We start from the raw sequence: 14,853 nt of genomic DNA, 5'->3' as shown, positions 1-14,853 counted from the left end.
AAGTATATGATCATTTTCTATTGTATGTATTTGGTCAATTTTTAAATCGTCTTTAACACAGATAATAAAACACTACAGCATAGTTCATATTATTCACATTAGATATTTCACTTAGTTTTGTTAATTTTTACAGCTGATAGCGCACCTCGAAAATAAAAATAATAATATGAAAACAACATTCAGAATAAACCATGGTTTCATAAAAATTCAAATAAAATGACACCAATAGAAGTTAAACAAATTAATAGAATTCTAACAAATCACACTTTCTGCAAGGAGACATTATCAAAAATGAATATTTTTCCAAACCCAAATTGCGAATTTTGTAATACAATTGAAAATACTGATCATATAATTTTCAAATGTAACAAACATCACAATTCACGTGATAAATACCCAATACACAAAAATACTTCATCATTAATTGAATTTCATCAAGATACTAATGGCAAAGCATATAAATCTATCACTAATATTTTAAAGGACATTGAAATTGATTTATAATTTTATAATTTAATTTAAAATTGGAGATGCCGTTTTAAGCTTTTTTGCTGGCCAATTAATTCTTCTTAAAAAAAATTAAAAAGAAATTTTAAATTAAAAAAAAAAAAAAAAAAATATGAAAACATACAAAAATTAGTTTATAAACATGACTTTGCATACAGCGAACTATATCTAGCAAACAATTGCGCCAAGCTTAAATTGGTTTTCTGTATGCACACATATATTAATGATTAAATAATGTCCCTCGTTTAAAATTGTTTTTAATAATATTAATGTCTTTTTAGGCTGACATAAATTTTTTTCATAGATTTAAGCAATTAAAATTTGTAACTACAATAAATATTTTACAATTACTATTACTAAAAGGTAAGTGTAATTATTATGTGAAGCAAATCAGTAACTCTGCCTTAGTACCGAGTAATTTTAATAACATTATAATTATGTAAGTTGTATAAAGGCATTTCTAATGTTACTCCGCCGCGCTAACACCACATACATCTGTATGTATGGTTATGATCGATTGATTTAGATATTCAAATGCAGAGTGTAAACATATATCCAAGTACTTGTTCACGAATGTATGTACTTATAAAGGAAATACTTTTATAAACTTCGCTGTTAATTAATGTTACACTGAATACTCTTCACAATCATTATGTACAACTATCAGGATGCTGACTTTGTTTTCGTTTAGATTTTGGCTCTTTTGAGTGTTCAATAGATGGTCGCCGTGGATTGCCCAATGTTACGAGAGCACTGGCTACGGCCAAACCAGCCGACTGTCCGGCAGGCGCATGCTGCAAGCCACCTTCAGTTATGGGATTAATAATAGACATTAAACATTTAAAATGAACAAATGAAATATGTATATAAAATTACACACCTGTTGGTAAACGAACTAAAAGTGATAACACAGCAGCTCGATTGCCACTGCAGGGCTCCAGTGCTATAGGACTGGGGCAATCCTTATTTAATTCGAAAAAAAATATACATATTATTAACATTTAAGCCAATAATATAATGGCTACATATGTACATATATGAAAGATATTGGTTATTTTATCTGTGTGAGGAATGTACATACCTTTTTACGCTTTTTGGTCAGATGAGTTACGCCCTCCATGGTATGTGTTAAATCAATAGAATCTCTATTTTCAATTTCCACTACAACCTGTCCATAGAATTATAGAACAAGACGAAATGATAGTTAAGTATATTCACACATATGTATGCATAAATATGTGTTGGGATTATGACTTATTTTAGATTTAAGGCCCCATGTGCAACCCCCCATTGTCCTTAGTCTTCAGCCTTAGTGATTAATGGGGATCAAGGGGACTGATACCAGCCATAATGGAAAGCAATGGCAAAGATGCATATAGCAAAAAGGCTAGATAAATTGTACTTTTTTACTGAAGTGAATTATATTTCCAATTAATATACTAAACACACCCTAAATATACCACTAGCATCCTCCAGTTTTTTTTTGAAAAAAAAAATAAAATAAAATAAAAATTGTTGTACTATATATCGATCCTTGTGTCCTTGTGTGTGCAAGACGCCTGCACAAAATTAGCGTTAAAGCCATAACTACTAAATATACGTCACAACGTAAAAAGGGGCATTTTCAGGAAACGCGTTTAAAAAGTTTTCCGTTTAACTACTCTCACTATGCAGAAAAGTGTAGCATGAATATAATAAGTAATTCTGCATTATTAGCTGAAAAATATAATTTTTTTAGTTGTGACGTTATCATGATTAGGGCTGGCAAAAATATAAATCACCAAAATATCGTCACCTGAAATGCAAAAAGACGTAACATCACCGTAAATGAAATGGAAAAAGTCGTACCTAATATTTTAATTATTTTTTTTCATAAAATTATGTGGGGAGTTGTAGTTCGATAAAATCCATCCTATAAATCAAAAAGCGAATTTGAAATTTTTTTATTAGTTATGACTTTTTGCATTTCAGCGATGAGGTTTGTTACGTCTTAAATATGCTAAATCAATGAGGTTTTATTTAATTTTTACAATTATTTTATTCAATAATCTCGGAATAACGGCGTAAAATAACATGCTTTTTTAGTTTTATCAATCGAAAATGACCTTCTCTGGCCATTTAAAATTATTGAATAATTCGAAACACTCCTTTCCACATTCGTAGATGTAGTTGGACAAACTTAATTCTGATAGGGAGTACTTCGACAGATCTTCACTCCTAGTTGCGGAGCCAGTAAATAATATATCTTTTATATTAGCAATTGTGGTATAGCCAGAGTCTCTGTCCAAAATTCTTTTAAGTTTTTTTAAATATACCTATTTTTGTGTTAAATAACTGGTAGTGCTCTTTCACAGTTGTCACAATTTCCCAACTGTCTTTTAATGTCAAACCTTTTATTTGAAGATTTTTTATACCTACCAAGGCAAATTTATATAAGATGGTGTTACTAGATCAGCTGATTTTGTGTATGTGTTTCGCCTTACGGCTTCTTATATCAAATTGAAAAATTTTGTTTGAATTTCCACACACACACAGATTTTGACAGTTTATGCCGCCAAAGCAAAAACAAAATACATGTGAATTTTTGTTTTTGCTCTCCTGCTATCACCTTATATCAAGGCACATTAAACAGTTAGTATCAGTAGAGCAAAAACAACATTTGCGTGTATTTTGTTGTTGCTTCAGGTATCGAAAGTGTCAAAAACTGTTCTGAATTTTTTCTTCTAAATCAAAGTGTGCCATGTGAAATATAAAAAATTATAAAAAATAAAAAATTGAAATTGGAAAAAATAAAAATTGATGCAACTTTCTTTCCTAGTAAATTTGTTTGCTTCTCGAAACATTGATCCATCCTTTGCAAGGCCCAGTAATCAGCGGTCGTGCTGCCAAAAGCTGCTATTCAATCGCTTGTTTTGTATGGAAAAAGGTTTCACAAGCAAATGGATTTTAACAATTCAGAATTTTTGTGAGATTTTTGTGATACCTACCATCAACGCCTTAATGAACGCCAAATCTGTTCAGATTTCTCCAAGCTCTAGCAGTATGAATGTATACTTGTATTGTATTATCAAGGCGAATTCATACAAGGTGGTAGCAGGATTATAAAAAAAAAAAAAATGTATGGATGTGCCTTGTTTCACGAATCTATCGTCCAATTTTCGCCGAAAATTTATGAAATGTTGCCAAATATGCACGTAAGTCTAATGTATGCAAAAACTAACAAAATTGCCAAAAAATATGCAAAATAAGCTTTTTTAAGCATTTGCATTTTTTGCCAGCCCTAATCATGATATGTGAAGCAGAAATAAGAACTGAATGTGCTAATCGAAATGTAAACAATTTTGTTTCGGAACCCTATAAAACAGCTATATGTTTTCCGAATGATACACCGCAATAAAGGATTTAAAAGGTTTACATGCATATGTATAAATAAGTTAATCATAAACTATAACTTTTGAATTCAACATTACAGAATAATGTATAGAGATAATTTGCAGATTTTGTTTACCTTTAGGTTGGCATAAATTTCGTAAAAATCTATCAACAAATAAAAAAGTTATATGTAAATACATATGCACGAAAGTGTACGATGTTACATTCCTACAACGTTCTCATATTAAGTGGTCTTATTTTTATGATACGGTCTAAAGAATACATATATAAATATATTTGTACCTGTGAAAATGGACGGCTCGCCATTTGTTCCATTTCGACAAATAGTCGCTGCCTTCTGCGAAACATATCGTATTTTTGCTTGATTTTCCATAAGACAGCTGCCATAAGCAGGAGCAATAAGAAGCATGTTGAGAATGTTATGAAGAATTGTTGTAGATTAAGTTTTGGATATTGCGAAAAAGCTATTTGAATCCAAATTGGTGGTCGAAAATCATGAACAAATACATAGAATGTTGTTATGGAGCTGTTATCTTCTAGCGAATGCCCAAAAGAGTATTCCGTTTTGGGAAATCTCTGCCTGAACGTGGAGCAGTTAATACCCATAAATAGAAGCTTTTCCGGGAAGCCAGCACGTTTAACGGATATATCCATTTTTGCAGGTACACTACATGTTATTGAGAAATCAGCATCAATCTCGGGCTTTTGTGGCGAATTTCGAAAATTTATCTTCGTAAAATGTCTATCCTCTTTCTTTGATAGATTAAAGGTAAACTGATAGTCTATGGTTAATTCGTAGTAGCATGACGATTTCATTGGGTCGCCATTGTAATGATTCTGCGTATCGCATTTTTCGCAGTGATCGCCAACTATGCCTTTCGTATTGCAAAAACACTTTCCTGTATCAGATTGACAGTTTTCACCTTGACCATTACACTCACACTTTTCACAGTGACCGCCATTAATTGGATTTCCCCAATAACCTTTGCTACATTTTTCACAATGTTGACCGGTGGTAAGATTCGAACATGGTTGCTCACAATTTATATAATCAGGACAGTGAGAGTGGCCATTGCAATTACAACGTGGACAAGAAGTAAAAAACCAATGTTTTAGTTGGCACTCGTTCGAATCGTAAGGCGACAATGCTCCCCCAGCAATGCATTTCCCCAAGCCCGTATTCGAACCATCGTCACACCAACCACACGCCGGATCATCCAAGCATTGAGCACAACTGTTATAGAACCCACATTGTGCACTGGACTGTGCAGCGGTTGACTGGCCGATAGCAGTGTTTGTGGGAGGCGAACGACATTTTGCTGCGTGAGTGGTCCATTCTCTACATTGTCCGTATGGAAAGCTGGGCGTGTATGCATTTCGATCGACACACCTCTGCTCATTCTGGCACCAAATGCAGTCATCTTCAGTGCAGTTGTGACAATTTGTCAACGTGGCACACGGTTGTGGACAAATGATATCGTCTCGGGTGCGATTGAAATGTACATTATTGGAAAGATAGGGTCTGCAACGATTATGCTCGGCATCCCAACTGCAGGCCATATTTGCGGAGCAGGCGTGACAGCTGTGCAACTGTTCACAAACTGTGGTAATCATGAAATCTTCTATTTTTGGACAATTGTCGAGGTGTTTAATATTCGCACTTGGCGTGGCTGGCGGCACAAATTGTTGGTGTTGTTGTTGTTGGTGTTTCTGTTGGCTATTAGCTTCATAGAATAATGTTGTTATTGATGTGGTCTCACGACATCGCTCCCTTGCGCAAACACCATTTCCACAATAAGTACAGCCGTATGAATTCGCCACGCATGATTGGCAATTACTGAGTTCTTGACAACGTAGAACATCATTCAGTAATTCTGAAGTCATTGTGAGGCGACTTTTTGGTGGGCAAACTACATAATCGTATGGTTCTCGACCGAATATCGCTGAACGTTGTACCTGCGTTATGGGAATGCAGCGCATCTTTTGCACATCCCATATACATTTGACGCCCGGACGACCGTTGGTGCATTTTTCTTGCTTTGTATAAAAACTGCAGTAACCAGGCCTGAATCGTAACATATCATTTAATAATTGGCCGTTGAAACCGCCATAAATATAAAGTGCGTCCTCGAACACAACAGCGCTATGACCAAACCTTAAATAAGAAAACAAAGCACATTTTATATATCTGTGAGCATTTGGCAAAACAATTTAACATTCCGACATTTAATGGTTTACAACTAAATCGTTGGGTTTTCAAACAATAATTTTGATTATGGTTGTTGTCGTTGACTCGAATAATTTTGACCGTGCCGAACTGCCATCAGCGTTGACGATTTCGATAACTATTGACACACCTTCAGCATTGGCAAAATTATATTGTTGTTGACATTGACTTCATAAAAACTTTATAAAAAAACATATTTGCTCGAAGATGTGTATTAATTTCATTCAATTTGCTGGTAAGTTCTCGTCGTCGCAATATATTTACACAATACCGATTTGCACTTGAAGTCACGTCGATAACGACGTTAAAGAAAACATTACAACTTTCAAAAAATCATAAGATGTCTTTCCAAATAAAAGCTTAACAAAAATCCTTATTTTGGTTGTTAGTGTTACCGACAGAATAGGAGAATCATGTATTGTGGAACCATTTCCGTCAACCCTTGTCAAATTTCATTTTCGTTATTAATAAAACTATAACTGACGTCAAAACTTCTAATAGTCTTTATCGAGAGTTCACTGATACAGTGGAACATATAGAAGAGCCAACAGAGTCGAAATGTTTGCGAATATTTAAGATTTTTGTTATTTTCGGCATTTTCATTTGAGGTCTCGCTGTAAAGGGAACCATTTAAAGAATATTCTTTTGCAGGCATCGGTACCTACTGCCTTAAGCCGGATTTCCACTAGGCATTAAGTGACAAAAATTTCAATGGTAAAGTTGATGATTGAAAATTACCCGTGTCATGGTTGAGAAAAATACTTATGATGCCGAAGCTTTTCTAGGCATTGAAATTACAAACAATTTGTACCATTGAAAAACACTGTTATTATTAACGAAATGAATACGGATATTTTTAATGTCTAAGTTTGCTATTAACATTTGTGTAATTTATTGCCGGCTATCATGGCTCGTTTCCACATGGAGTTTTTGGTAGACCTCGTTTTTTTTTTTTGCTTCTAAGGCAGTAATAACGGAATAAAAACTGTGCAAATCTCGCCGATATCAGGTAAAAGGAAGTCTCCCATCAAGTTCTACTACGAACTATGGTATAAAAACACGCACTCTATGAATCAAATATCAAACAAAAATGCTATCGTTATTGCTAAAAATTAATGTATAATTTTTACCTGGCTAAATCAGTTTGCAAATGTTCCGGCATCTCCTGTACATGCCACGAATCACAATACACATCGTATACCAATAAATCTTGGCTATAGCACTTTGCACCGTAACTTTGTGAAGTGTCATTATGAGTATTGCCGCCAAAGACCATCATGAGTCCATGATTTATAAAGTTGGCCGTATGTAGTAAACGTGCACTTGGTGCCGCAGACAATGAGGTCCAAGTGCGAGTGGATGGCTCGTATGCGAACAATTTTGAACTAAGCACCTGACTGGACTCACTCTCCGATATAATACCGCCATAAACATAGACCTTTTCAGTTAAATAATCAAATGCTGCGCTATGGCCGAAACCCCCTTTTACCACATAACCATACGTTTCAACAATCTTCCATTCACGTGTTCCGAAATTAAACTCTTGCACTGTATTCAGGTAACCATATTGTGGAGAATGCCCGAAAATTGCAATCATATATTGGTAATTGTTTTTTTCACCGAATCCTGGCACTAAAGTCGCCGTATGACCTGCTACTCGTAATGGACCACACATAGCATACGAAGTTAAAGCAGTTGAATTACATGAATCACTCTTAACCGTTATATTTTCCCAGGTTTTGGCAGAAACATCAAATGCCCATAACTCATTTGATATACCTCGTCCTTCAATCACACCGCCGTACATGAAAATTTTATCTCCATACATAACTGTCGAGGCTCCGTATCGTTTTTCAGGTACACTACCTGCGCCATCAATATGCAAGGTTTCCCACACATTGCCATTGAAATCATAAGTCGTCATTAGCTCTCCGCGACCGTACGACTCTCCACCTATTATATGAAGGGTATCACGCCACACAGCTGCACCATGTGATGCCGTGCCTGGTGGAGGGGGTGACTGTGTTGGATAAATAGTGGACCAAACACCAAGCGCCTTGAGTTGCCCGCAATCGTTGCCGCCAAAGCCTTCATTACACATGCATCTAAAATATGTGGAAAAAAACGAGTTACAAGATACATATAATAATAATCCTCTTTTTTGAATGAATTTTATTTTAAAATTCTAACCCACATAAACTAAATATTTCATATTATACATACTTACGTATGCTCGTACGTGTGTTATTGCGGTAATATATCTTATTTTGACGCTCTGAATACATAAATATTAATTTATGTGGGCTACAATCGTTTAACCTTTTACCTTTCTTCGTCCTCTTTACATGTGCCCTGGCCTTTATCCTCCGAGCAATTATTGGGGCATGCAGCTACATCACAAGCCTCACCTTTATACAAGGTATCACAAATGCAGTCACCATCACTGCATCTTCCATGAGCAGAGCACTCAAGATCTGATAGTAAGTTATAAGAATGTGAAAGAATCGAAAAGAAATAGATTGATTACCCACCCTCTATGCTTGTAGGACAACCATCCATTTTGTATGCTAGATTGAAACCAGACATATTGTAGGCATCATCGCTAAAGAAATGAAGAAGCGCTGTCCCTGACCTTGCAATCACCTGTGGTACTCTTCGTATAGCGAAATCAGCTCTATACATAAGTCCGCTTTAAAACAAATTGATAAGCAATTTTGGTTAGTTGTTACTCTTAAACATATGTATGTATTTATTAGGGTGGGTAAATTTTTTTTTTTTGACTATGCGCTTAGTTCTAAGCAAATTTGCCGAAGAAACCATGGGTCTAAAATCAATATGGATTTTGCCAAATTGCGAAAGTACCGTTCCGAGAAAATGTGAAAATTTTCACTCTTGTGTCCTCTGATGGACGTTTTAAGAAAAAGATAAGTGCAGGAATGGATTCCTCATACCAAAAACCATTTTTAGCATGTTTTTTGTGCAAAATTTAAGCACTTCTTTACGTCACTACAGCAAAGTGCTAAGCAAACTATTTTCGCAATTTGGCAAATTCCATATTGATTTTAGACCCATGGTTTCTTCGGCAAATTTGCTTAGAATTTACACCTAGAATCTTCCTGTGCTATATGTAGGTTCATAGTCAAAAAATCTAACATATAAATTGTTCCGGCCTAGTACTTATGTATCTATGTATGACTAAAATCTTACCTAAATACTGCTAGTAGTGGGGAATCCACACTATCGCCATCGTAAATATACAGGTGATCCCAACCACATTCAGTAGCAAATTCACGCAGGTGAATACGAATTGAAGGTGTTCGCAAAGAATTTGAATGGGGATGTCGCGCGTCGATAAGCCAACTACATTTAACACTAACCGAGTAATTTCCCTGTCCATCATGAATTGTTCCAGACGGATGGTATAATCTTGAAAAAAAAATGGAAGGAAATCATTGAAAAATAAAACAGTTGCAAAAAAGTACTGAATTTCCATCTTTAAATAATAGAAACCTCAAGAGTTACATCTGTATAAATGTATAGGGGTATTCTCTGAGTCTTGCAAAGCCCTTGCACGGTGCACGGATTGCACGGTTTGCAAAGCTGTCCCATACGAAAACCGGTTTTTACCGTGCAATCCGTGCAATATGTGCACCATGCAAGGCCTTTGCAAGACTCAGAGAATACCCCTTATATATAACAAAACGCAATTCCCTATTAACATATTAAATTGTCTAGGAATGCTTTTAAGCAATTGTAAATTAATAAGCGCAACAGCAACAGCAACAGCAGCAGCGATAGCGGCAGCGACAGCGGCAGCAGCAACAAAAGTAATAAAATACAAGTAAGAAAGTCTAAGTTCGGGCGGAGCCGAACATTAAATACCCGGCGCAAGTATTAAATATATGTTTCTTCACCTTTCCGAAACCTACCGCTAGATGGTAGGCCGGGGTGTATCAATTTTGAGTAAATTGGCGTCCTTCAATTTCGAAATATTGCATTTCAGGCATTTCTGAAATTTACCGTTATATGAAAAGCGGCCGTAATTTTAGTGCGATTTCAATAATTTTCAACGTTTTGCTGTTATGTGGCAAGCATAATAAAAATACCGAGTTTGGTACATATATGTGATCATAAGTGGGCGGAGCCACGCCCATTTTCCAAAATTTTACCTTAAACGAATTTCTTGGTAAAGAATTGTTGCAAGCATCAATTTTGAATAAATTAGCTTTAATATTTACTGATTTATCGACGATTTTGTATTTCTCTAAATTACCGTTATATGGGATGTGGGCGTAGTTATTGTCCGATTTTTTAAACTTTCGGCCATTTACCAAGGAACTGTGCCCAGTTTGGAAGAAATTGGTGCAGCGGTTACCAAGATATACACATGTAACCATAAGTGGGCGTGGCTACGCCCATTTTCCAAAAATTTATAATATTCTTATATTTCGTCTGAAAATTATTGTAAATATCAATTTTGAGTGAATTATCTTCAGTAGTTACTAAAATATAGCAGTTTTCGTATTTCCGGACATTACCGTTATATGGGAAGTGGGCGTGCTTACAGTCCGATTTCGCCCATTTTCAATACCAACATACCTTGGACTAATGGAAACCTACATACCAAATTTGGTTGAGATATCTCAATTTTTGCTCGAGTTATCGTGTACACGGACGGACGGACAGACGTACAGACGGACAGACAGACATGGCTTAATCGACTTCTCTATTCATTCTGAGCATTTATGTATACATTTGTCTATATCTATCTCGATTCGTTTCGTTACAAACAACCGTTATGTGAACAAAATTAATATACCCTTGTGCACAAGTGCGCTCGGGTATAAAAATGTGTGAAATTGTACACATATGCATATGTACATACATATGTATGTCATGCACCCGGAGTTTTGGTAAAATGAGTTTTTAAAAATTTTGTTCAGTTATTTAATTTATTTTATTATAAAACATAACATTTGTATAATAGGTTAGGTCAGAAGATATGTAATAAATTAACTGACGAAGACCTGCGTGTAAAATGAACTTTTCTCTCAAAGTTTCCACTGCTGGCAAATGCAAATAAGTATTAAAATTTTAAAACTAATTAATACAACTAAAGTAAAGTCTGTGGAAAATTAACAATAAAATACTTTTTCGCGAAATCTATAAAGGACCCTTTTATTTCTCAAAAAAAAACCTGGGTAACAGTTATTCGTCGCCACGCTGTATAGGTATATGCGACTCTAAAGTAAATTCAATTCAAGAGTCGAAGAATAAAGCCAATAAGACTCACATAACAGCATAAAATAAAGCTCCGAAAGTAGGCATTTATGAGGCCAATAAGAGTCATTTAAGAGCCTCAAAAAGAGTCCAAAAATAGCCGTATATGAGGCCAATAAGAGTCCAATATGACTCATATAGAGGTTCATTTGATGTATGAATTTAAGCTCATATATGTAGGCCAACCTTCGCAGAGAGGGAAACACCCTCATACACACACATACACGCACCCGCACACAGTACTTTGCTAAGGAAGTCGATTTTGTCAAGAGGGAGCGCGAAAACTGTTTTACGAACTCGTTAAGAAATTTCTCTACGAAATATAAAAAAAAAATCTGAAAAAATTCTGCAAGAAATTCTTCATATAGCAACATTATTTCTATGCTTTACCGATTTTCTTCAGAAATTTCGTAAAAGAATCGAAGTGTGCACAGATTATTTCATTATAGAAAATTTGACCAAAAAATCGGATGAGATCTTTACGAATTCTTTAAAATTTCTCTACAATTCATAATACTCTGAAAACATGACTTGCAGGTATGTTAGAATAGATTTCAAGTGTTTTTTTTAGTTGTTACCGGTTCAGTGTTTATCTGATAAATGCAATTACACATATCTACTTAAGACAAAAAATATATGTATATTTAAATTATAAATAATTATATGGGCACGTTACAGGCTAACCTAATATTCGCGGCTTGCGTTTTTATACGCACGCAGTCGAATTGGTTTTTTTTTTGCGTCACCCGAAAATTGGCTTGCGTGCGTTTGCATTTGATTTCATTAAGCGAAACGTCCAATCAAAATCTCACGCAGAACAAAAATTGGAAATTGAGTTAGCTTCATACGCACGCCGTTCAATTTCGGTTGGTCCCATACAAGTTGTATGTGCATGAGAAATTGTTGACAGTAAATTGGCGGCGTGCGTAAATATTAGGATAGCCTGTTACAACTTGATGTCACCAAGGCGAATTAATATAAGGTGATAGCAGGAGTACAAAAACAAACATTTACATGTATTTTGTTTTTGCTTTGGCTGCATAAACTGTCAAAATTTGTAAGAGTGTGTGTAGAAATTCAAACAAAATTTTTCAATTTGATATCAGAAGCCGTGCGGCGAAACACATACACAAAATCAGCTGAGCTAGTAACACCACCTTATATAAATTCGCCTTGGATGTCACCTTACTATAAAAAATGTGTTCAACAAATCTGCTTGCTTGGGTAGGCGACCCTTTTACAGATAGCAGGTGGGAAAGGTATATACGTTAAAATGTTAGTTACTTTCATTGAAGTCGAAGCGGTGGTTTTTAGATACAAATGTTTTACAGAATATTATTTAAAATCAGTATTGTATATCGCCAGATGCTATCCGTTGGCGGTGACGTCCACCAGACGGTTTAAAGTTCACGTAATCAATAGCTCTGATCCAGTACTCCACGAACTTACAGGATTTTACACGAACTTGCAGGAAGTTGCAGGAAAAATGTTCCCGTACTCCAAAATCCTCCAAAATCCTGTAAATGAGATCGACTTTTGGAGAGTTGTGTAGAGAATGAAGTTGCAAGATTTTACCCGAACTTTTTCTTCTGGTAAAATCATGAAAAGTGTCAAGCAATCACTGGTTGACGTTTTTACAGGAAAAATGGTTTTTTGTTCCCGTACGTTTTGTTGTTACTGACTTTTTACTCGCACTTCAGAGAGTAATTTTGCTGTTTGACAGTTTTACAGGATTTTTCACGAAAAGTATTGGATCAGAGCTAATATTTATTGTCATCCTATTACTTTGAATCAAACGCGTAGATACATACATGGCGTATGAGTAACAAATAAACGAATCACTAAATTTTACAGTCTGTTTTTTTAGTGAAGTAAGGTATCCACACACCTATGCGATTCTGTCGGTGCGAATCTGTCCCGACAAAAATTACAACAATGCCACACACTTATACGATTTTGCTGCAGCGATTTATTCGAACCTGTGAATACAGGTCTTCTTTTCGTCGTGCCGAAATCGTAGACTGATGCGTTTTCAGAAACATAAAGGTCAATACTCGGATTATTCCTGATAATATAAAAGTCTCGAACGTTCCATATTTAAATTGGGCGCCACTTGTATCAACACACGTCGAGCGCACGTTTTGTACATTCAAGGTTGTGTTAAAGCCTGTTTTGTTACAAAAAATTAAATTGATAATGAATTAAATCTATGGATAAACAAAGAAGTAATAAGTAAGTGGTCATATGAAAATGCGCAAAGATTTTTTGTATGGAAAATGAGCAGGAAAGAATGTTACTCATACGCCATGCACACGCATGAAAATATCTCGAAAACTTATCCATAGAATAAAAAATTAACTCGATTTTCGGAATCAGCGAGCAATGCTATACAATAATTGGATATGTAGTGGCGTGTGTTGAACATTTTTCCTGTAGAACAGTGTTATTTTTCAGTTTTTGTCTTTTTTTAGTGCTTTCTTTTGCCTTTTTTGCTATTTCTAGTGCCTTTTCCTGCCTATTTCGCTATTTTATTTTGCCTTTTCCAGCCTATTTCGTTTTTTTTTATAGGTTTTTAGGTCTTAAAAATCCGTTCCCTGCATATAACACTATTTATTACCTAAATTTCATTAATACGAAAATAAGACAGGTTTGGCGGCTCTGGGATCCTATACCATTATGTTATGAATTGTGGATTGTTCATTAGTCAATTGTTAATTTTTGAAATAAATGCATTAAAATAATGTCGTGGTTATTCATTTCCAGAATAATTAATTACCTACGTATTAATATCAAATAATTAAAGATTTCAAACTATACAGTCTGTTGATTCCCAGCCAGTAGTGGGTTTCAAATTTAAATTGTAAAACGCGAACTATTTCGAACAAGGAAACCAAGTAAAATACATAGTACACTATACGAATATGTAAACCAGGTTATGAGGAAATGTGAGGTGATTGAGTTACTGTCATAGTTGCGATTTTTTCCATAGACTTTTTTCTTAAATTTGCCATAATAATTAATGAGTTTATAAAAAAATATTCTGGTACGAAAACGTGATATAATAAAATGTAGAATCAAAACCCATCATTCTTTTTTCAATATTAATTGGTATTTTTTTGATGTCTCTTAAGTCCCACAGTCTAATTTCAGCCCACTGTGTGCCAGCTAGAAGTGTCTGACAATACTTAATATTACTTTTAAACTATTAATATTTAATATTCTTTAAAATATACATATCGCACCCCTAGATCTAAAATGAGCTAACTCAAAATTCAGCTTCAACGCAATTAATACACAGTTATAACAGTAGTTTTTTAGTTAATGAAGAAAAAATATTTACATTAATTGGATGAGTCCTATGAATTGATTTATTCGAAAAAGTCGCCCTAATTTTTTTTTAGTTGATTGCACTTTAGATCTTGGTGTGCGATATGTACATACAGACA

The 14,853-nt window shown here is 34.8% G+C and overlaps 1 protein-coding gene across 1 annotated transcript in view; it reads right to left on the bottom strand.

Moving 5' to 3' along the window:
• Nucleotides 1–824: 824 nt before the first annotated feature.
• dsd (attractin-like protein dsd) overlaps nucleotides 825–14,853 on the bottom strand; it is a 23,838-nt gene continuing 9,809 nt past the window's right edge. Inside the window, exons 2-9 of the mRNA XM_017617048.1 lie at nucleotides 9,335–9,553; nucleotides 8,659–8,816; nucleotides 8,454–8,601; nucleotides 7,258–8,232; nucleotides 4,183–6,055; nucleotides 1,589–1,675; nucleotides 1,388–1,469; nucleotides 825–1,312 (exon numbers count right to left, since the gene is read on the bottom strand). Coding sequence (XP_017472537.1) covers nucleotides 1,158–1,312; nucleotides 1,388–1,469; nucleotides 1,589–1,675; nucleotides 4,183–6,055; nucleotides 7,258–8,232; nucleotides 8,454–8,601; nucleotides 8,659–8,816; nucleotides 9,335–9,553 — 3,697 coding nt within the window. The 3' untranslated portion in view covers nucleotides 825–1,157. The remainder of the gene's footprint in view (nucleotides 1,313–1,387; nucleotides 1,470–1,588; nucleotides 1,676–4,182; nucleotides 6,056–7,257; nucleotides 8,233–8,453; nucleotides 8,602–8,658; nucleotides 8,817–9,334; nucleotides 9,554–14,853) is intronic.

Source organism: Rhagoletis zephyria, unplaced genomic scaffold, assembly GCF_001687245.7.
Source record: "Rhagoletis zephyria isolate East Lansing unplaced genomic scaffold, Rhagoletis_zephyria_1.1 Rzeph_scaffold_01320, whole genome shotgun sequence".
Taxonomy (NCBI): Eukaryota; Metazoa; Arthropoda; class Insecta; order Diptera; family Tephritidae; genus Rhagoletis; species Rhagoletis zephyria.
Note: the sequence above shows the minus strand (reverse complement) of the source record. Positions and strands in the feature narration are given on the sequence as shown.